General features: G+C 38.6%; 1 protein-coding gene across 3 annotated transcripts in view; it reads right to left on the reverse strand.

Moving 5' to 3' along the window:
* The window catches only part of PDLIM3 (PDZ and LIM domain 3), a 39,803-nt gene that overhangs the window by 1,175 nt on the left and 14,301 nt on the right, over positions 1 to 24,327 (reverse strand). Inside the window, exons 2-7 of one of the 3 annotated variants that reach the window (XM_048847975.2) lie at positions 22,420 to 22,571; positions 20,208 to 20,292; positions 12,809 to 12,876; positions 7,377 to 7,640; positions 2,203 to 2,333; positions 253 to 364 (exon numbers count right to left, since the gene is read on the reverse strand). In XM_048847975.2, the coding sequence (XP_048703932.1) occupies positions 253 to 364; positions 2,203 to 2,333; positions 7,377 to 7,640; positions 12,809 to 12,876; positions 20,208 to 20,292; positions 22,420 to 22,571 (812 nt within the window). Of the gene's footprint in view, positions 1 to 252; positions 365 to 2,202; positions 2,334 to 7,376; positions 7,641 to 12,808; positions 12,877 to 13,332; positions 13,521 to 20,207; positions 20,293 to 22,419; positions 22,572 to 24,327 lie in introns of all 3 variants that reach the window. The other 2 variants (XM_048847977.2, XM_048847976.2) reach the window with 2 other exon arrangements.

Genomic DNA, 24,327 nt, shown 5'->3' on the forward strand with positions numbered 1-24,327 from the left:
TCAGGCCTCTGCAAGTGAAAAATAAGTTATATTTGAAAAGTGAGCTGAATGTCCTGAAAATGCGTAAGACATTATGTTAATGATTTTGGATGGTTTATTTTTTTTAAGCTTTTCAATGCACCTGCAATTTTTTTGATTTCTCTAAAATTACAAACAGAAAATTCCGTAGAAAATCCGCCTGTATTTTGTAATCCCTTTTGAAGATTTATGCTATAGCTATAACTTTATGAAAATTAAGAAAAAACAACTTACACAATGCCATTCCCACATTTGTCACACAATGGCACTTTTTGTACACTTCCTGCACCTGAAGGCATATTTGTTACCGGTGCCCTCACACTCCTTGTACCAACGGGACGTCCATCTGAGAAACAGAATGTTCTCATTTATTTACAGTATAACACAGAAGCATCTGGCTACAACTAAATGCTTGCTTGAGGGTATCTACTTTATACTGATTTATAAGGAAGGCCCTGCTTGAATTGCAGGATGATTGTCAAAAAATTGCAGCTGAGTTCCAGACAAGCCATGAAAAACTGTGGAAAAGTAATAATGGACCTTATTATTTGTGGTAATAAAGTCCATTATTATTTTTCTGCGATTTTCCGTTGTCAGCCATCAGGCGCTGAAAGCGGCGGCCCCCTACTGTCAAAATTGTGATGGAAGCCTAATATTGCAGAATCTGCAATTTCTGAAATATTGCAAGTTAAGTAGGATCTTATTTATAAGCTTTTCCTTTCATTAAGTAAAGTTAGAGTTTCTCTATACAGGGACCTTTACAATAACCTTTTTTTAATTTTGAGGGGCCAAATCTTGCATCATTAAAGTTAGTGGGAATATTGCTATTAACTTCAGTGGGAGTAGGATTGGCCCTGATTGTTGTTCTGCATTAAAGTCAGCTAATGAAAAGATTACTTGCATTAAGGCTACGATTTAGTCACGGGTATTTTTAGTAAAAGTCATGGACAGGTCACGGGCAATAGTGACTTTTACTAAAAATACCCCTAACTAAATCTTACCTGGGGGGAGGGGCAGCCCAAGGCCCCGCTGCCGCCGCTCTGGGCAGGGAGTGACCTGGTGCCCCGCTGCCACTGCTCCGGGCAGGGGGCGTCCGTGGCCCTGCTGCTGCGACTCTGGACACAGGGTAGCCCGTGGCCCTGCTGCCGCGGTTCTAGGCCGGGGCGGCCTGGGGCACCGCTGCTGTTCCTGGGCCACTGCTCCAGGACAGCGCCCAGGACCAGTTGCCTGGGGACCCTGGGCCCAGACCAGCTGCTCGGGTGGCCCTGGGGTCAGCCGCACCAGCCGCTGCAGCTGGGGAAGTCATGGAGGTCCCGGAAAGTCACGGAATCCGTGATCTCCACCTCCACTCTGGGTGGTCCGGGGCCCTGCTGCCACTGCTTTGGGCTGGGGGGCGGCCCGGGGCCCATGAAAGACTCGCAGCCTTACTTGTTGTTTATAGAGTTAACCTTCAGATTCATTCTGAACGATTGATAACACAATATGAATAAAAAGTCATATCAAAATTTAAACAAAAATCTATTCTGACATTATACGTCTTTTCTTGTAAACTGTTAATTTTAGATTAATTTTGTTTAAATTCTGCTTTTTATATTTAGTACAGGTATAATAAAACTGTCAGAATTTCATAATGCTCTGTTCCTATCTGCTTTATTGTTAAAAATTCATCATAGTATTTTTGATAGAGTATAATTATGGGAGAATGCAAGTGCAAACGGTATTCTCTTCAACCAATTTTCTAGCATCATTTTGTTTTTTATTTAGAAGTGTGTGTGAGAGAAGAAACTTAATTGAGGAAAGAGTTTAAAATTCTTCCCACTTCTTTTCCTGGTTTAGAAAGAGATGGACAATTTTCTTTTCCTGTTTCAGTGGTATTTTTATCTCACCCCAAAACTTTTCTCATGCAACATTTTTATCATTCAGTCAAAACATTTTTGCACATTATCAGTCTTAAAAAACCTGACAAGAGATTCTGAAAAATGTGGTTGATAAATGGAAGTCTTAAGAAAAGTTAATTGTCATAGCACATGTTAAATATTTAATAAAAGGGGTAAAGTAGCAAAATGTGAAATTGAATTTTATAGCTCTAATCCTTGTATATCTTCTTTTCAGGTTTTCCCCTTTCAACACATGTAAAAAATAAAGAGTGCTGTGAACAGATATATACAGTAAATTGCTGCTAACCAGAATCCTCGGAGACTAAATCCTGGAGCACCTTAAATGAGCCAGATTGACGTGGTTGACTGGGCCCTTCCGGATTGTCATGCAGCATCCTGTACACATCAGATTGAGGTACAGAGGTTGGTACTGGTTCACTGCAACATGAACAAGGGATGAGCAGGTAAAGAGAGTTAACCAATATAACTTTAAAGCAGTAGAGCTACTGGACATGAGTATGATTCAATAAACAAAGTTATGATAAAAATCAGTTTACAGAATCATTGAATAGACCTTTCCCCCCTGACTAGATTGGCATGCTTTGTACAGTGGTGAAGTTCTGATATGATATCTTTCTTAATTTAAATACATATTCCTGTTATTGCTGCACAGTATTCTCATAAGCAAAGTTCTCATTTTACAAATAAATATCAAAGTTTAATTCAAGCTCAGAAAAGTGACTTTTAAAAGGGCACCTTCTGATTAATCAACATATCCAAAGACTGTGTCTTTGAGTCCGATTTCTGCACTTTACTGATAAATCCAGTTTTAGTACTATTAGCCCAGTAGAGCAAATACAATCAGGGGAGAGTAACCTGGATTTCATATAAGTGCTAATTATTATTATTATTCATAATATTTATTATTTACTATTCTGTTCTGGCTCATGCCTCAGCTACATTTAGAATGCAAAATCTTTATTACTGCTGATGCTGAAAAGTCAGAACTTAGCTTGATTTTCAGATCCTAGGTTGAGTTTATGGGACTGGCAGTTAGAAAAGTCATCTCTTGATTTATAAATTTAAAAAATTAGATGTAGAAGTCTAGCTAGAGAATAAATATGACACCCCGGGAAGTTATTTTTACAGTAACTTTTCTGGCTATAGCTGCATTAGAAATGGGCCCTTACTTGTCTTTACCTCAAAACAGCTGCAGCCAAGTCACCAGTTGCTCTTTGACCTAATTTTCAGAATACCATTTTCAGGTCAAATAGCTTCAAGTGTAGTATTAAAACATGATATCACTCACACTATTAAGAAAGGTTTGCAGAAATCTGAACAACCCAATCTTTCTGCAGGGCATCATCAGCCAATCACTAGTTAATATATTAATTGTTAAGATAATAGTCATTGTGATTTACTTAACTTACATTCATAGGAAAAGACAATGAAACAAATGTTCCAGTGGCAAATGTTTAAAAGCCAAGCTTTATTAAATGGAAAATCTGTTGTTGTTTTTTTAAATTAAATAAAATTGGTCTGTTGCTTACTTTTTGTAGTGGCTGCCTTAACAAAATAAACACACAGGGAGAAAATCAGACTCCATTAAAGTCAATGGCAAAATTCCCACTGACTTTAGTAGGGACAGGATTTTATCCCTAATATTTCATATTAGCTGTCTTATATTAAGAATTATTACTAACAAGATATGCAGGTATGGTGAAGAACAGACACTGTGGATGCATTGTGAAGAATTAGGCTGAAGACAAAGGGGTTTCAACTTTTTGAGTATTGGGGAACTAAGTAGAAGCAGTATCATATACTTTAATGAAGCATATTACTGTATTTATACAGAGATAAATGTTAATTTTAAGTCTCTCATTATGAGCTTGCTCCTACTCTCAATCTTATGGTAAAACTCCCATTGCTTGCAAGGGGGTTGGATTGGGTTTTGTGTCTGTCTATCTGTCTGGAGTTTGAGAGTAAGGTTTAGAATATGAAATGGATTAGAAGTAGACTCAGTGACTGGTCAAAAATCTTTTGTTCTATGTTTGTATGTTGGATGCCATGAATATCTATAATCCTAATTTGTGGTCAAGCTGGGAGGTCATACTCAGTGGGGGCCTGGAGAGGTCTGTCCCAGGTCTGGTACTAATTAATGTTTGATAATGAGAGTATTCTTATGAAATTTATGGATGACACCAAGCTGAGCGGGGCTGCAAACACTTTGAAGGACGGGATTAGAATTCAAAATGCCCTTGACAAGTTGGAGAGTTGATCTGAAATCAACAAGCTGGAATTCAATAAAGGCAAAGGCAAAATCATATGTACAAACACAAAATGGGGAATAACTGGCTAGGCAGCAGTACTGCAGGAAAGGATCTGGGGCTCACAGATTGAATATGAATCAATAATGGCATGCAGTTGCAAAAACGTCAAGTATCATTCTGAAGTGTATTAAGATGAGTGTCATATGTAAGACACAGGAGGTAATTATTCTACTCTGCTTGGCACTGGTGAGGCCTCAACTGGAGTATTGTGTCTAGTTTTGGGTGCCACACTTGAAGAAAGATGTGGACAAATTGGATAGAATCCAGAGGAGAGTAACAAAAATTATAAAAAGTTTAGAAAACCTGACTTGAGGAAAGTTAAAAATAACTGGGCATGTTTAGTCTTGAGAAAAGAAGACTGAGTGGGGGACCTGTTAACAGTCTTCCAGTATGTTAAGGGCTGGTATAAAGAGGACTGTGATAAATTGACCTTCATGTCCACTGATGGGCTTAATCTATAGCAAGGAAGATTTAGGTTAGATATTAGGACAAACTTTGACTAAAAGATAGTTAAGTATTGAAATAGGTTACCAACAGAGGTTGTAGAATCTGTGTCATAGTTTTTAAGAACAGGTTAAATAAACATCTGTCAGGGATGATCTAGGTGTACTTGGCCTTCCTCAGGATGGGGGGGTGGAGTAGATGCCCTCTTGAGGTCCTTTCCAGCTCTATATTTCTGTGATTCCCCAACCAGATTTCTCTGAGCTATTTTTAAAATAGTAAACTAAATATCTTTCCTCCTCAGCATAGTACTTTTTACTCTTGGTGAAAATACTGTAGATAAGACATATGCATTGTTATTAAATTTACTTTGGAGAACAAAGACTGCAGCAAGTAACAGGAAAAACTTTTCATTTAAGTTTAAAAAAAATCAGCATTTTTTTTATTCCTACTAATGGTTGATTTTTAACTTTTTACCCAGATTTACCTATTTTTAACATGTTCCCAAGAAAAATCATAAGTAATGGTTGTAGAATTACTTGCCACACACAAAAATTACTTACCAGACACTAGACTTTAAGATACCTTTTCCAAGTTCACGCATAGGGAAAAGTAACCCCCAACAGTTGAGACATTTCAGGGCTCTGTGCAGGGTCAGTTCCCAAACTGGGGATGCCTTTGCCAACTATTAAACCTGAATCCTTAGACTTAATCCAGGATTTCACAGGGGGAGAAAGCAAGTTTGCTTTTTAAAAAAATGTTATTGATGATGGATAACCAGGCAGTAGGGCAGTGGTGGGCAACCTGCAGCCCGCGCTGCTTCCTGCAACTCCCATTGGTCAGGAATGGCGAACCACGGCCATGCCTGCGGAAGGTCAATATAAACACTGTCTTGCGGCCTGCCAGTGGATTACTCTGGCGGGCTGCAGGTTGCTCATCACTGCAGTAGGGCAACACTGTTACTCCACAAAGCTCTTATAGAATGGAATTTTGTTTCCATCAGATCATCATGAACTTGGTGTATATGCTTTTGGATAAGTATGATTTTTGTAGTTAGTAAAGGCCCAATCCTGCAATGTGCGGAATGACCTGAACTCCCATTCAAGTCCGTGATTGAGCCTTCGGATTGAAAATATTTGTAATAGTTTAAATGTGGATACTACATATATTGTAAACGATTTAACTTAAAATACTGTTAGTAAAACACAGTAAAAAGAAGGTAAGTTGTTAGAGTGTAAAATGAAGGAGAAAGCAATGTAAATGACAAATTATTAATGAGAAAGCTGCTGTACCTTGGAAAAGAGACACAATTAATTGTTTTCCATATGAAATATTACAAGCTTGACTGGAAGTTAATTTTGAAGTCTGCTTTTTACCACTCTGGAGTCATTCCCTGGTTGTCTGTAAGAGTTTTTACTATACTACTACTCTGTATAAAATTCTTAACTAACCATTCCCCAGACATGAAAGAACATTGTAGTAGTGCTGCACTCAAATAGGAGGAGGAGTGCTTATGACGTGTACAGATATTTGCTAATGAACCCAGGAAGGAGTCTATTCTGGTCCTTCTTGGCCAAAGGTTAGTGGTCTGGAATGAGTTTTCTTGGATTGGGGTTAAGAGTGAAAAAAATTGAAGAATATCTGCAAGACTTTCTGGGCATGAAGGACTGCAACAGAGTGTAAAATGTCTTGTACTGACTGCTTTAATTTTTCTTTCTTCAGATGATAGGGCTAGGTATCATAGGACCCAGTCCTGCAAAGAATTATGCAAGTGCTGAGCTTTAAGGACTTAAATAGTCCAATTGAACTCAGTGTGACTTTGTTAGTGCTTAAAATTAGCTGTTGTGTGTAAGTCTTTTCAGGATTGAGGTGCTGGTCAGGAGTGGATCAAGAGTCCGTTTTAAAGAGTAGCTACAGTTATCAGCTGCAAATAGAGAGATTCTTTTTAAAATGAGTCTGACCTGTAACACTTGTCTTTTGTATGTTCTGACAGACATCTGTAACAATCTGCATTAGAAAAAGATTTTTAATACATAAATAGTACAGCTGTCTATTAATTGCAATTAATGCCTGCAATTAACTGAAAACAAAATTGATGTGTTCATTTTTTTTTAACGTGTTAATTGCATACCTGTGAGCGGGGTGGGAGGCATCGACCCGCGGGAGAAGGGGCTGAAGCCCCAGCCCGCAGCTCAGGAGGAGGCATTGTGGGGTTGAAGCCCTAGCCTACAGCTCTGGAGGTGGAGCAGGGGCTGGAGCAGCCCCAGCCTGCAGCTTCCTGGGTGGAGGGGAGGGGGGGGCTGGAGCCCTGCACCCCAAACCCTGAGAGCGACTGAAGCCCTGAGTCCCAAGAGTGGGTGAAGCCCCAAGCCCCATGCTCCAAGAGGGGTTGAAGCCCTGTAGCTCCCAGACCTGACCCTATATTTGAAAATATAGAAAATCCCAAAAATATTTAAATAATGGTATTCTAATATTGCTGAACAGTGTGATTAAAACGGCGATTAATCATGATTAATTTTTTAATCTCATGATTAATCACAATTAATTTTTTAATTGCTTGACAGCCCTAATTAATAGTATTTTAATATAAGCTTCAAAATCTTTAGTTGCTGTTTAGATACCTTTTAAAATTTAATGTAGAAACAGTATGGAAATTGATAATGTTAATGCTTTAGCAAATATATTCAGTGCACATGCTGGCTCTGATTACCTCATTGAGGGATTTTCCCCAAGAGCTGTAGAAACTTGGCCCTGCAGTGTTTCCATTATATTGTCATCTGAGTACATCTGCAGAGGTGTATTAAACTGAGCATGTACAATCTTGACACCAGGAAGTTCCATTTCCAAGGGAATGTTAGGGGCCATCTTAGATGCAGCTTTCAAATCAGTAGGGCAAATAGTACTGAGAGTACTAACAGAAGAGGGGGTACTACGTCCACTGCCACCATCAATACCGGAAGGAGTACTGCCTCCACTGTGTTAATAGCCAGTTTACAGAAAGGTGTGCAACACATACCCAAAATAAAGACAAAATAAACAAGTGTAGAGATGTTAACATGACTGTAAAGAAAGAGATGAAATCTATCAAATATAGAAAAGCAAAAGTATGTTTAATCTAGTCAACTTTACTTCCTTAATTCCCTCCCCTCCCCCCCCCCAACAACAACTACAAACAAAACCCAAGACCCAAGACCAAGCAATTAAAAACTCTGAATCTGTGAAAGCCTGGTTTATAAATATATTTTTCCCTGTCACTGACAGTAAACATAACCTTCTGAAAGTTCAGAGTACTTGGAAAATAATATTACTTTGTACTTTTAACATTGTGCCTTTTTCAGAGGATTAATGAAGCCTCATCAGACCCCTCTGAACTAGGTAAGCATTATTCCAGCCTCACAATGGGAAGTGGAGGCATTGAGAGGTTAAGTGACTTGCCCAAGATCACACAGTCAATGATAGAGCCAGGAATTAGAACCCAAACTCTTCATTCCAGTCTGTGACCTAAATGCTACATTACATTTTCTCACTTGAAAGGGTTTTCTATAAAGAAAACTTAAAATAACACGTGACCTTTTAAGATTTTCCTTAATACTACACTGAAGTATTTATTACACCTTTAAAGTTATTTCAACAATAAATTTATTACATATTTTTTCCATATATTTTGTTGAAAATTTCAAAAAAAGTTAAAAATGTTAAAAAATAACTGGACATACTTTTGCCATTCTAAATTATAACAATTCCAAGCAGAATGTAAAATGGCCCTTCACAAAAACAGAATAGATTCTCAAATGATATGAAATGAAACTTGGTCACTGTTACTTTTGAATTTGACCTTATTTTTGATTTAGAATGAAAATAGGATGTTGGCTACAACTCCAGTTTTAGAAAAGCTGTAAAGCCGCTGGACATTAATATGGGCAAATCCTCTGGAAAATCATTAGCAGAGTAACGTAGTGAATATTACATCAAAATGTTTCTTTTCAGTGTCACTGGTTTTGCCATTCTTCCCATAGCACTTAGGGCCCTGTTCAGCCCTAATTTGACTCAGAGGGTTTCTTTTTCGAGGGGGCAGTTTTTCCAGGAACAATGCATAACCCAGGCCTTCCACAGTCATCTGAGACCACTTCCTTATCACGGGCACAGTCACATATATGTGGTAATCAAACTCTTGGGAAGGATTGTGATTCAATCTGCTTCCTTCGACCTACATGTTTGTGTACTGATAGGTTCTTTTCTGGCTGACTCCTGAATAAATCAGGGAGAATTTTATATTGCTCTCAGTTTGGAGATACAATGCAGTGCCTGCCTGACAGCCACATTTCAGAACTCTGCAATGGAGAGGAAGAGGGACCACAATAACCCAAAATTAATGCTCCCTTTAGTTCTTAAGTGGAATTTGTACAGGACCACATTCTGAAAGTTTAAAGAGAGAAACATTCCTTACCATCAAAGGAAAATTAATTCCAAAAAAGACAGGCAAGTTCCCAAGTAAGTATGCTGTCCCAGCATGCCCCAGCCAAAAGCCCATAGAAGGGACCAGTCACAGATACACAAGTCAGTGCTTAGAAAAATCAGGGTCACACGTTAGAAGATTTGGATCCTGTGGCAGTGCAAGACTTGTTAATGATGAGTTTAAAAAAATGGAATACATTGAGAGAAGGCCAAAAGAAGCATAGCTATTGCTACCAGCAACAAGGAGAGGCAATGCTAAGTTAGTGTAAAGATTTCATACCTCTGTTAATTAGTTTTGTCAGCATGAAGTCTATAATTGTGCCTAAAATTTCATTTATTGGCCAAATCCTACAGTTCACACTTGGTCCTTATTTTGGCAGAAATCCTATTGAGAGAGGACTGTAGGAGTTGGCCTTATATCCTGAAGAGAGATTTACAACTGAGATGGTGTTATTACTGTATTTAATAAAGGATAATATGAATGTAACCTGTTTTGGGTTGTAATCCGCAACAGTTGCTTTAGGAATTTCCAACATAATAAATTAAAATTTCTCTTTTGGCACACGTGACTTTAGGTACCAAATAAGCAGAATTTGCTTAATGTATATGTTCAGTCCAGAGGGTAAAAAACTAACTGGCAACCACTGCTGTTGCGACTGCTTTGCAATTGCAGAGCACCATTCATCTGAGGCTAATAAATAATACTTGCAATTTGAAGTATACAGAACTTTCCATCGTTAAAGCACTTTACAAATATTAACTAATGAAGACCACAAAGCCTGATCACTTTCTTATCAGATTAATTTTTGCATCTAATTTCCCATCTGCAATCCTGAAAAATGGTCATTTGTTTAAATATGTTCACTGAAAATGACAAGTATCTTTTACAAAGCATTGCTTGATTTAAAAAATGAATTTTCAAAACATACATTATGAAACAATCCTAAATATTCAAGATTATATAGAATGAGAGTGCTTACTATAAGAATAAATACAAAAATATATGACCTCTTATAGACAGTCCCAACATTCAACTAAATGAGAAAAAGGTGATATTAATATAGTTGAACCTTGTAAATTCTCACTGTGATGGTCTACAAGTCCAAACATTGTCACAAAAAACAGTTTCACGCCACTTCTCTGCAAAGATTTAATAATGGTGTGCAATAGTGGGGTCACACGTAGATTGTGACCTGTCCTTTGTGCCAACACAAGGAAGTAAGGGGGCATAAGGTACACTCTGACTCCTCTGTGCCTGTGCTCTATACTGGCAGTTCTTGTGCATGGGAGGAGCAGGCCACATAGAGTAGAGCTACTGCATCCCCACTTCCTGCAGGTGAGTAGGAAGGGGTGGAGTGGACAGGGAATGGGTGGACTGTAGACTGCAGTTAAGCTGGCACATTGGGAAGCATACACTACAACAGATCTAGACCTAGTGCAGTTTACTTCTTCTCAAGAGTTGTAGGGAGACTGAGGGAGAGAGAGAGACTCCCTGTGCCAAAATCTCCCGTCTAGGGCACCCCAGAGGGCAGTGCAACAATGTGCTGTGCCTTGCAATGCACTAGATCATAATCTGATGACCTATCCCTAAAACACTAAACTTTTCATGGTATGGATCTTGTCATTTGTGTGTGTCTGTGAGATGTGTAACAGCTGTAGAAATAATAACTAAGAATATACATAATTAAAACTAAACTTCATTTGTCAAAACAAATGAACAACACCCTTAATCTTTTTTATTGTACCGGTTCACTAACTGGACAGTTCACAAAATTTGATAATCTGCCTGTGTCTGGCCATCATGAATAGGATGTCAATGAGGTTCATGCCAACTGCTTTGACTTCTCAGACTGCTGTATCAGACTTGAGTTGCTGGAATTATGACACAAATATTTTTTTACTTTGAAAATAAAGTACAGAACTGAGTGTAAGTGGAGTGCCCCAGGGGTTGGTCCTGGGGCCGGTTTTGTTCAATATCTTCATAAATGATCTGGAGGATGGTGTGGATTGCACTCTCAGCAAATTTGCGGATGATACTAAACTGGGAGGAGTGGTTGATACGCTGGAGGGCAGGGATAGGATACAGAGGGACCTAGACAAATTGGAGGATTGGGCCAAAAGAAATCTGATGAGGTTCAATAAGGATAAGTGCAGGGTCCTGCACTTAGGACTGAAGAACCCAATGCACAGCTACAGACTAGGGACCGAATGGCTAGGCAGCAGTTCTGCAGAAAAGGACCTAGGGGTGACAGTGGACAAGAAGCTGGATATGAGTCAGCAGTGTGCCCTTGTTGCGAAGAAGGCCAATGGCATTTTGGGATGTATAAGTAGGGGCATAGCGAGCAGATCGAGGGACGTGATCATTCCCCTCTATTCGACATTGGTGAGGCCTCATCTGGAGTACTGTGTCCAGTTTTGGGCCCCACACTACAAGAAGGATGTGGATAAATTGGAGAGAGTCCAGCGAAGGGCAACAAAAATTATTAGGGGTCTGGAACACATGACTTATGGGGAGAGCCTGAGGAAACTGGGATTGTTTAGTCTGCAGAAGAGAAGAATGAGAGGGGATTTGATAGCTGCTTTCAACTACCTGAGAGGTGATTCCAGAGAGGATGGTTCTAGACTATTCTCAGTGGTAGAAGAGGACAGGACAAGGAGTAATGGTCTCAAGTTGCAGTGGGGGAGGTTTAGGTTGGATATTAGGAAAAACTTCTTCACTAGGAGGGTGGTGAAACACTGGAATGCGTTACCTAGGGAGGTGGTAGAATCTCCTTCCTTAGAGGTTTTTAAGGTCAGGCTTGACAAAGCCCTGGCTGGGATGATTTAACTGGGAATTGGTCCTGCTTTGAGCAGGGGGTTGGACTAGATGACCTCCTGAGGTCCCTTCCAACCCTGATATTCTATGATTCTATGAAGCCACTGGTAGTAACAAAACCCCTGTACTGGAAGGCAGTGTCCATAGAAATTTGCTCAAGCCTGTGAGGCCTCCTAGCCTATGTAGCCACAGAGGCTGCCTTTGATTCTAGAAGGATACTTTTCCTTCTGTTGTGATCAAGTAATATTGTTTCAGGCATTATAACACACAATTATGAGAGAGAGAGAGAGGTTAGATTTAAAAAATGGAGCTCATGTGCAAAAGCTCTTCCCTTTCTGATAGTTTTACAACTCTGTGGTGCTCAGATTTTTCTTTTATTTAGTTCCTCTGCAGATTGCATTGTGAATAGGTCAGCCTGCTGTAGAGTGATTAAGTGTGGCCTTTACAATCTACATGGTTCAGAGGATCCTGATATGACAGGTTGGATAAAATTCTTAATTAGCAAGTTTACAAGTGATACATATGTATAGTGGGACTAGAGAATTTCACAGCTCCATAAACTTGTCAAGATCAGATTTTGATCTCAATTGCACTGATGTAAATGTGGACTAGGTGCACTGAGTTGAAGAACCTTCACTGGAGTTATTCCAGACTCTCACCAGTGTCACTGACCTTAGAATCTGGACCCTGTTCCTTTAGGAAATGGAAGCCTGAGCTCTGCAAAGCATGCATTTTATTTTTTAAAAGCTTTAAAATAAGCTTTAATCGCATAAAATAATTTTGAGTGCATTAATATCACATTTTCATATGAATTGTGAGTATGCATTAAAAAACCCATGCATCCAACACATCATACAGTTAGAGTTTATAACCTGCTTCGGCCTGAGACTATGAAAGGTTTGGGACGAATATTATGCTTGTGTTCAAAGTAGTTCGTATCCTGTAAAAAAAAAAAAGGATTAAAATAACTTCCCTCAGTTGATGAATATTTATTATTGGGTAAAATTAGCGTACACAAAAGTTACAAATTGTTAAGAACCAACTACTTTTATGTTGCATACTAGTGGTATTAAAACACACTTGCTGTTATAGTCAGAAACACAGAAGAGTACAAGGTAGTGTAAGAGGGAAGGATGGTGTGTCGTATCGCAGCCAAACCCAGTGAAGGGGAATTTTTAACTATCTGCATTATCGCTACTTTTATAGCTGAATGTTCACTCCTGGATGTTAAAAGGAAATTGCTTCATTTATTACCAGTTTTGAAAAATATGACAGAAGTTTAGAGTGTCAAAAAAGAAAAATAAAACAACAAGAGCTGGACTTTTGAATGGACAACAAAACAGAGAGTGGTATTTCCACAAGAGACCATGTAATGTAAGTAAACACCAATACTTACTTTTGAGGTGAACTAGGAATTAGACCCCTCAGTTGTCCCTGAAGAGCGTCTTGAATATTGCCAGATGAATACAGCCCAATTGGAGAATTATAGGAGGAACTCACTACCTGTCTTTTGTCATCAATGTTTGCTGCTGCAACAAAAGGCTGGGCCCTTCTGTTATGAGCTGTACCAATAGGCTTGAATTCCTGTACGTAATAGGCAGACAAAATACACAAAGCTACAGTGCACACTGAAGCTAATAACAAGCAAAACTGACAACACTGGAATTTATTAATCTCATCTTTCTTTCTCCACTGGAACTTAAAGGCTTGATTAAGTAAACACATAGGTTATACAGACATTCTGTTTATCCATTAAACTTTCATGCGCGTGTAAGCCATGTACATTCAAATGTTATTTGTCTGCCTTGTGAAGACAAATAGAATGAGTGGTATGTTTGCAAATATACATAAAAATTTCAATAATTTTGTAATTGGTATAGGGGTTGCATGTAATCATATACACTTTAAAAGTATTTTTTTCTTTTTTCACTGTTTGCTTTATGAATTTTGTCTATAGTCAGTTTAATTGTTTACCTTAATTGTTAGCTAGTCCCTGTCCTCTGTTTTTTGTGTGGGTTTGTTACACAGCAATAGGGGAGAGAAACACATTTTAAAATAGGGAAATGAGATTGTAAAGCCAAAAAATTTGGCAGGGGAGCATTGGTGAAGGCACAGCTCCTGAAATTATTTTTAACTGAAATAGACTTGATTTCATTCCTAGGGAAGAGGTCAATGTGAGAGCTTCTATTAGCCCTTAAAAAAGAAAAATCATAGCTACATAGGGTGCCTACCAGAAGATGCAAACAGGAAAAAGCAGTCCTATTAAAAGAGAAAGTTAAGAAATAATGAACTGAAGAAAACTACAAGAGCAGCACATAGGTAAATCACCACAGAGAAGTTCGTTTGCAGTTTTGTGTTGCTGTACATTGTGAAGGGGATGCAATGTAACAGTATATTAGTAATTAGATATTATCTTTTACTGTCGTTGAGGATCATTTCTAATTTATGTAATGTATTTGATTCACCATATTGGAAATTGATTCAATTCCATCATATACATTTAGGTCACAATAAGCAAATATTAAAAAACCCTAAAAATGGTCATTTCATCTCATTTTTAATTGTTGTTGACAAATGAAGACATGTGACATCATAATAGCATCTTCACAATGTTACAATGGTCAAAAGTATATTTGCATTGTTGCAATTAGTTAGACTTAAATTCCCTTTTCTAGGAAAATCATAATGTGCACAAAATGTCAACGACAAAACATACAGCAGTCAAAACAGTCCAGCTCTTGTGTTTATTATACTTAAAACTAGGAAAGTTGTTCCTTTACACCAGAAATTTAGTAAGATCCAAGAGCATTCAAAGTCAAAACAGGAATAAGAAGGAATTACAATATTTAATTATGTTGTTATAGCTAACAGATGACCTTCTAATCAGTACAGGGCTAAGTCATTTTCATGACTATGTTCATGTCAGAAACAGAGGGAAGGTGGCTCAAGCAGTTTACATGTATCAACAGTGTACATGGAATGAGTTCAGGACTGGGGCCACATATTAATTAATAATGATATATTATTATTCATGTTGTATACTTTAATAAAAAGTACATTATTGTTTATGTTTTGGAGGTGTCCTCACACTGAAAGACCTTTAGTTTAACTCATAGCACAATGTTGGGAGATATAAATTGGTGTTAAATGAAGGTGTGTGAAGGGCAGGGACTCATATTTTGGCATAATTATCATGCTTTAAAACTTGATTGCAATTACTAATACATTCTGATCATCTATATTATAGTGATTATTGGATTCTTTTTCTGGTTTTGTTTAGATTTCTACCCTTAGCTATATAATAATAAAATTAACCCTGTAGGGAAAGTATAACATCTTTGCTATTCAAAAATCAGATCACACTGAGCACCACATTTAAAATGACAGGAAATCCATAAGGTAAGGCAGAAGTAAAATATAATTAAAAAAAAACTACTAATAGAAAAACGGTCACTTTAGCTGAGGTTAAAAAAGGCAAAAGGAGAAAGAAAAATATATGATCTACAGCACTGTTTCACACTGCTAATAGAACATAAAAGAACAAACCAAAAGAGGTGTTTATTATTAAAGCAACATGCATTAGCCGTTTTAGGCAGACTTATTTTCTTTGACGGTTTAAACTAGTTGAAATCCTTATGTTATAAATTGCTTTCTTACATAACCCCATGTTCGGCTATGTTACTAATACTAATAAAATGGTCTATTATTTCACAATATTTATCCATCATATTATATCATATTTCAATAGAAATGAAAAAGCTGGCTATTTGCTATCAGAATCAACCAAGCTGGCCATCAGGAATGGCTCTCAAGCAGCATTTCCTATTGTTAAGTAGTATTTCTGCCATAGGCTTCACTGCTGGCTCTTGCCCACAGTTTTTCCTGGGGTAGGAGGAGGAAGAACTGTGGGCAGTAAGTCCTTGTCCAGCTGGCTAAAAGAAACGAGGTAGTTCCCCTTTAAGGGCTCCCTTTGCAACTAGTAGCAGAGGTGGAAGAAGGGGGAATGTCTACCTGCACAGAGTGGGATGAAGCAGGAAACAGCTGAATGAGGTTGGGGGGAGGCATTGGCCTTCCAGCTGATCAAAAGGGGGTTGGTGTTTATACCTTGTGCAGTCTCAATAAAGCCCTCTTTCACCTTGATTGGACTGGCAACACCCACCCTCCCACCCATAGAATCTGAAAAAGGACTGGGTTCCTTCATGATCCACTATGGGCATCACACTAGCCCTTTTTCCTTGGGGGCTTTTCCCTCGCCACCAGATTGGCTGATGTGGGGAAGGTTTTTTTCACCTTTTCCACAGCAAGTTTGGGTTTGGGCAGGGTGAGGCAGTGGGGTTAGGTTATAAAGTCATAACTCAGTAAGTAGAACTCGTGGCAGATGTCCAGTGCAGTTACTCATTATGGAAGGGATATGGTTATAAGATAAAATTGATTGTAATAGGATGTAAAAAAAGCATTCTTTAGGGAGCTGAGGAAGGGTGGGGGTGTGTGTTCAGGACTCCTATGTCTCGTATAGCAGGGAGCCAAACTCACCTCTGGGTGGTGCGGTCCGGTGAGTGATTATGTGAAAATGATTAAGGGAAGGCGGATGACTTGCACTGTAAAATATATGGCCGGGTATTCCCAGATATTTTAGGTGAATAAAGTTGTGGCCTAATTACACCACATCCATTGCCTCCTGTGTTTCTTTCTGTTGTGGCTGAACTGTGTGGGTGCGTGTGTGTGTGATGGGGCAGTATTCAGTGCTTATGAATCTTCTAAACTCCGTGAGACTGCTTAGCCTATTTCTTTCTTATGCTAAAGGTTCTTAGTTGAAGTTCCATAATTGGAACTAGGTGAATTATTTTAAATTTTTATATGGCCTCCTGTGAGCTTCTGGAGAATGGTTGTGCACCTGCTGAAATTTAAATTAAACGTAACTCTCTGCTAGCATGCTGGAGCAGGGAATCACTTATAATGTGTTATTGTAATTTTATAACTCTCAAACAGAAGTAATACATTTCTCAGAGTCATTGATTGTCATGTAGATTTTTCGGGGGCATGCATGAATCTTCATCTATATTATTGTTTAATGTTCAGTTTTTAAAAACACTAATATTCTTGATATTTTTAATGTTTATGATACTTTACTTACTGTAGTAAACATTAGCTTTATATTAACAGAGGTTTCTGTCTGGCAGAGAGTCAAAAACTGTGGCTGGATTTTGAAAAAGGTCCTGTGTTTACCACAACTATGACCTTTGGAATAAGTTCAAGAGAGACTTAACAGGAAATGCTTTTTATAGAACGTGACGGTTTCCCGCTTTTGCAGACCAACTCATGGATGGACAAGCTTTTTAATGTAGTGGCGTTTGAGTTTAAAGGAAAATACAATGCTTTGGGATTTTTTCACTAATCTTGGCCTTTATTTAATTCAGGCATTGTATCCATCTTTCTCTCAGTTTTCAACAACCTTTAACCTATGTGACTTAAACCAACATTTATTATAGATGCACTATAATTCACCAGCTCAGGCTAAGGAACATTAAGAAATTTTGCCACTGTATTGCTTTTAGTAGCAGAATATATATGGCAGGCTTCAGGTGTTGTGTCTAAATATGCAGTAAAATAAATCTCCTTTAATTTAAAGTTTCACCTATTTCAGAAACAGAATTAATAATGTCATTTTTGTGCAGAGTAGATCAGTATGATGGATGCTCTAGAACAGTGGTAGGCAACCTGCTGGCCGCAAGTTGCGTACCGCTGCTCTAGAATGATTGTACTTGATTTAAAATATAAATACTCCCTTAAATGGTTCATCATATTTGCTTACAAGCTCAACTACTACTCTGAGGACCTATCTGTTGCTGACTATATATAAACTTTTATTATTTCACTTTTAAGGGAAGAAGTAGACATGCAAATGAATGTTGACTGTTTAGTATAGCACTGTGGTTTTCAAACTTTTTTCATTTTTGGACCCCTTAATAATTTTGAATGGAGGTGCAGACCCCTTTGGAAATACTAGATATAATCTGAGGACCCCTAGGGGTACACGGACCACAGGTTGAAAACCACTGTTCTATGGTAATAACAACATTTCGTGGACCCCTTAGACATAGTCCGCGCAGCCATAGTGATCCATCGGACCACAGGTTGAAAACCACTGCTATAGCAGAAGCAGTTTTTCTGATGACAGTAATGGAGATAGCTTTTCAATAACTTGTTGCCAAATAGTACTTAACGGTTCAACTACATTATATGTTTTTAAAAAATTGTCTCCTTTAGGCATAGAATTATAATGGTATAGGCTTATTGTCACTCAGATTTTTTTTTTCTACAGCTTTTTCCATTTGGAGGAACCCTAACATTAGAAAAGCCTTTTCTTCTGTGTATGTCCTAGATATCCCACAAAACTATGCATTTGAAATAGTTGTATCGTTTCTTGATGTCCTGTATCATACTGCTAAAATTACAACACTATTTTTGCTAAAATACATTGTACTAGTTAATACAAAGGTTTATAGAATATTTAGGAAAAATTTGTAGAATTGGAACATTGAGATTATATTCATGTTTAAAAGCCTGTCAGAGCAGGATTGAATCACTTATTTCATGGAATTCACTGGGATGGAGTCTGTTCCAAATGTATTGTAGAACAGAGAGTCATGGTAATCCATCATGGAATAATATATTTAAATATTTGTTTTGATGCTGTCCTGCCAGCACAATAATAATCTTTTTCCAGCTAAGATTGAAATTATAATATGTATGTATTAAGGTTAGAGAATATATGGCAAATGGAACAAAGCACTGAGAACCAAATGCTGAAATCTATCCCCTACAGCAGCGGCGGACAAACTTTTTGGCCTGAGGGCCACATGGGATTTCCAAAATTGTATGGATGGCCGGTTGGGGGAGGCTGTGCCTCCCCAAACAGCCAGGCGTGGCCTGACCCCCCATCCAACGCCCCTGTTCCCTGTCCCCTGGTGGCCCCCCTGGGTCTCCTGCCCCATACACCACTCCCTGTCCCCTGACCGACCCCGGACCCCCCGCCCCTGACTGCCCCCTGCCATCCCATGCAACCCTTCCTCTCATTCCTGACTGCCCCCATTCAACCCCCCTGTTCCCCGCCCCGCCGCCTATCCACACCCCTGCCCCCTGACCACCCTCTCAAACTTCCCCGCCCTCTATCCAATCCACCCTGCTCCCTGCCCCCTTACCACTCTTCCTGGAGCACTGATGGCTGGCAGCACTACAGCCGAGCCACCTGGCTGGAGCCAGCCACGCACTGCGCAGCTCAGAGCACCAGGTCAGGCCGGGCTCTGCAGCTGCGCTGCCCCAGGAGCTCACAGCCCCCCCACCCAGAGCATTGCGCCGGCAGCGCAGTGAGCTGAGGCTGCGGGGGAGGGGGAACAGCAGGGGAGGGGCTGGAGGCTAGTCTCCTGGGCCAGGAGCTCAGGGGCCGGGCAGGAGGGTCCCAAGGGCCGTAGTTTGCCCACCTCTGCCCTACAACCTCTAGAGCTGCAGTTAAAGTGGCTAGTTGTAGACTGATCAGTGTGGAGCTGGCCATCCCTCCCACATGCAGATCTGTACAAGGACATCTATGTAAGTTCTAGGCAGGTGAGAATTCAGACAGATTTCATTTGCCTTGTTCAAGTGCAGGAACAAGGATTTTACCTTTCTTAGCTATAGATAGAATGCTCCAGTTTATGACTAATCCATCTGAATAGTTTAGTCTTCCACAAATTCAGAATTTGCAATTTTCTGAGGCTCTGTGGCTTTGCGTGGTGCCACAATTGTTAATTGAAATAAAGAGACTCAAACTTACCGGACCACCCTGTTCAACTGACTGTCACATCACAAAGACTACTATGGTATTATAACTGAATAATTTTGATATTTTACCTTTAGTCCCATTTGAAGAAATTAAAAATATGATGGATGAAATATCAAAAAGAGATACAGCAATTTAAACAACATTAATATCAAAGGAGATATTTTCTTTCCATAATAAAACTATAGTGAAGTGTAAAGTTTTCAGAGAATGTTTGAGGCACTCTGCAGTTTTTCCACAAGAGAATTTTAGGTTTTATTTAAATGTAAATGTGAAATTTAAAATGTCAATCATTTAAAATTATGTCCATGTATTTAATACATTTTTTGATTTATATCAAGTTAAGTAGACAGTGTAGGAAATGTGCTATAAAGAATTATAATGACAATGAATGAGACAATTTAGAATGTGAAAAGCTATATTGAAGTGTGTTGGTGACTTATAAAACTTCATACCTGTGGATCAGCTTCCAAATTTATTTTAAAGGGATGTGCTTTGCCATCTTCCGAAACTTGTGGAGACCATAATCTACTTTCTGCCCTGTTAATAAGAGAAAAAATCCCTCCCATAAACATGGCATATATACGTGAGATATATACACCGAAAACTTAAAATCTGAAGTTTGTTCAAAAATCCTTTTGAATGTTTTAACATATAAAATTCTTATAATGACATGGACAGAATCTTATGTGATGTTTTTGTGTATTTGCTAGTCAGAAAACATACATAGTAAGTTATACATGAAGATACACTGTACTAAAGATTATGTATGGCTCTATAATAGTCTCTTCTTGAGTTCAGGTTTCAGAGGGGTAGCTGTGTTAGTCTGTATCAGCAAAAACAACAAGGAGTCTTTGTGGCACCGTAGAGACTAACATATTTATTTGGGCACAAGCTTTCGTGGGCTAAAACCCACTTCATCGGATGCATGGAGTGGAAAATACAGTAAGCAGGTATAAATATATAGCACATGAAAAGATGGGAGTTGCCTTACCAAGTGAGTAAGGCAACTCTCATCTTAGCAGTGACCCCCCACTTGGTAAGGCAACTCCCATCTTTTCATGTGCTGTATATTTATACCTGCTTACTGTATTTTCCATTCCATGAATCCGATGAAGTGGGTTATTGCCCACAAAAGCTCATGCCCAATTACATTTGTTAGTCTCTAAGGTGCCACAAGGACTCCTCGTTGTTTTTGCTGAGTTCAGTGATATCAGGAGCAGGCCCTCTGTACCTTTCACCTGAGATTCTCAAAGCATTTCACAAACATGAATTAAGCAAGCCTGAAAAACAACCATGTGAAGTTATTACTATTTGAGTCTTTTCAATTGGGAAAATGCAGAGACTTATGGCCTTTTCAAAATTAGGTTAAGTGCTGTTGACATATGTAAAAAGCATAATTTAAGCATGATTTGTTACAGTTGTGTATGCAGACTGGGTAACTGCAAATGATCCTTTGCGTCCCATTTGGCATGCATAATAGTAGTAATTATGTGTGTAAATTTAGAATTTTTACATGCTGAATTACACATACCTTAGTCTGAAAATCAGGCCCTAACACTGACGTACATCAAGTCAGTGAGAGAGCCTTAAATAAAATGTAGATTCTCTGACTCCCAAACCTGTGCTGTAAGCCACTAGACAGTGCTCTCTCCAGTAAACATGTTCCTTGACGTGAAAAGGAGAACTGCAGTAATATGGTCAGCATATTTTAAAAGTTATCTCTGTGGCAATTTAATGACTAAGTTAACTTTTCATCTGTGGCACATATATTTAAAACACTGGTAAATTGGGGACTGAGTTGACAGCTGCCCTGTGCACAGAATTTTAGTAGAAATTTTTTGAGAACTACAGCTGCAGATTCAGGCCCAGAAAACATAATTTTATGAAGCACCTTGCACTCTTGTGATCCCAAAGCATTGCGTAAAGCAATGAGTCATTTGTTGTTATGCTATCTGCTTAATTTAGACCTTGATTCAGGAAAACACTTACGCATTCACTTAACTTATAAATATGTACTTAAGTTCATGTTGACTTCAAACTTTAAAGGTAAACACATGCTTAAATGCCACCCTCAGTAGAGATGCTTTCCTGAATTGAGGCTTTAAGCCATGATCCTGCAACTGGTTTTGCATGTGTTTAACTTTACTACCAACTGTAGTCCCATTGATGTGAATGGTACTACTCATGTTAGTAACGTTAAGTATGTGCATAGTTGTTTGCAGAATTGGGGCCCTAAATTGTAATGGCCTGATCCTGTGAGATGCTGTTCCCATTGACAAAGAGATGGTCAGCACCGTGCAAATTGGACCTCTGGTCTCCCGTATGTCTATAAAGTTCCATACACGTTAGTGGTGCTACAAAAATAATACTGACAGTGCAGGATTTATAGACATGATCCAAAACCCATTTAAGTCAATGGACAGCAAGGGTAAAAACCCTTATGAATTCAGAAATATCATACACAGAACCTTAGATGCTGGAATCTGTTTAATTAAGAAATGGAATACTATCAATGTGATCATTCCTTATTCTTTTTGAAAGGATCCATGGAATATGTAATGTCTACTTAGACAGTCATCAGATCAGAGGAAAAAAGACCTCAGTTTCTTAATGTCTCCTCCGAAAGTAAATATGATGTTGTGATCCATACATATAATGAAATACCTCTCAATTTTGAGACAAAGTTGATGTGATGCTGCTTTAATTCTCTCCTGTGCATCGTTATGAGTCATGTTCTCTGTACCATAGCCATCAATAGCTAGAATGACATCACCAGGACTTAAATTGGCTGCTGAAGCCTTGCTTCCTGGCGTAATCTAAAAGATATAAGAAAAAAACTATTATTTTTTACTATTTTTTTTAAATTAAAGCACATCTGTGAATCTCTCTAAATAACAGTAATTGTAATTTTCACTTTTTGAATACTCTGTGTATTTTCCAATATTTTACTAGGTTTGAGACTAAAATGTAATGTAATCCAATCTTAAAAACAAAAATTACACCAGGAATATCTATGCTTTCTCGAAAACAAGCAAAAAAATTGAGAGTGCACACTTTGTCTCTAATTTTTCACTTCTCCTAATTAATTCTACCTGTTGTCTTTACAGCTAAGCTGTCACCTCTTAGTTTTGAAAAGAAAATAAGAAAATGTGGGTTTTTTTATACACATTTCCTAAAAAATCCAGCTCCATGAAGAAACTCTTTCAGGTTTTATCTATTTTTCTCTGCATCCCCTTTGTTTTTCCTTTATTTTTTGTATGTAGCTGTTAAATTTTTCTTTGCTTTTTACAATACTTTTTCTGTGTAAAATGGTTTAAATATTTCTTAAACTAATAAAATATAAATCCAGACAGAATATTTGCATATTTTCAAACTGGAAAGGCTGGCAACTATAATTATGACCTAAAAAGGACCTCCCTCACTAATTCTGGATGTCATCCTTGCTTGTGAACATGAGATTTTACACACTTCTAAATTGACGATACATTTCTATACAGGCCCTCTAATTTACAAGAAAAATATTATGGTGACATTTAAAATCCAACCAGATAAGCCGTTTTACACCACACCAGCATTTAATCTCAACAGATTTGTTAATTCACAGTCTTTAAGGACTAGATTGTACCTTTTAGACATTGACCGTCATTGAGGTTGAAGCAGAGCTACCCTTCTATCCTTACCAAAAGATCATTCTCAACTGCTGGGTAAGAGAAAAAACAGCTTTTAATGGGAGAAGAGACTTAGGAGTTTGTTCCTCCTGTTGGCCCTAATCAGCCTGAGCGGCTAATCAAAGTTTGGGTCCCTTGGGATGTTCCAGTTGGAAGTAGAAATTGATGGAGTCTGGTATTTTCTTTCATGCAATCTTTTTAATTTACAAGGAATGTATAAAATCCTGTCTCTCTCAATGCAGAAGGAACCAAGAACAAACGGAGCATTTCTCAGGTTACAGCCCCCAAGCCTCGTTAGCCAAAAATAGACCCAAAAGCGCTCTCTCTGGTTTTTTTCCAGGATCACATTGGGTACATCTACCCTGAAAACAGACACACAAACAACGATGACAGCGAGTCTCAGAGCCTGGATCAACTAACTCAGGCTCATGCTGCAAGGCTAAAAATAGCTCCGAAGATGTTCCTGCTCAGACTGGAGCCTGGGCTCTGATACCCTCCACCCTCACTGGGTTTCAGAGCCCAGGCTCTAGCCTGAGCAAGAATGTCGCACTCCTATTTTTAGCCCAGTAGTGCAAGCCCAAGTCAGTTGCCCCGGGTTCTGAGACTTGCTGCTGCAGTCTAGACATGCCTATTGTGTTTACAGATTCCTGATCAGCTTTCTTGCCCCTCCTCCTCTCTCCCTTGTTGTCTGGTTTCAGTTTCTGTGTATTTTCACATCCTTACACACACCTGGTCACAATACCCAGTTGAACCCTTCACCCACATAGTGCTAGTTTCTGGGCAGACTCTCTTAGGCTTTATTTTAGTTGTGGCCCCTTAATTGTCTTTTACACTATCTTAATGGAGGACTTATTCATACATCAGTTTGAATGAAATTTTAATTCAGCCCATAATAAGGTTTCAC

This window comes from Caretta caretta, chromosome 4 (assembly GCF_965140235.1).
Source record: "Caretta caretta isolate rCarCar2 chromosome 4, rCarCar1.hap1, whole genome shotgun sequence".
NCBI classification, from domain to species: domain Eukaryota; kingdom Metazoa; phylum Chordata; order Testudines; family Cheloniidae; genus Caretta; species Caretta caretta.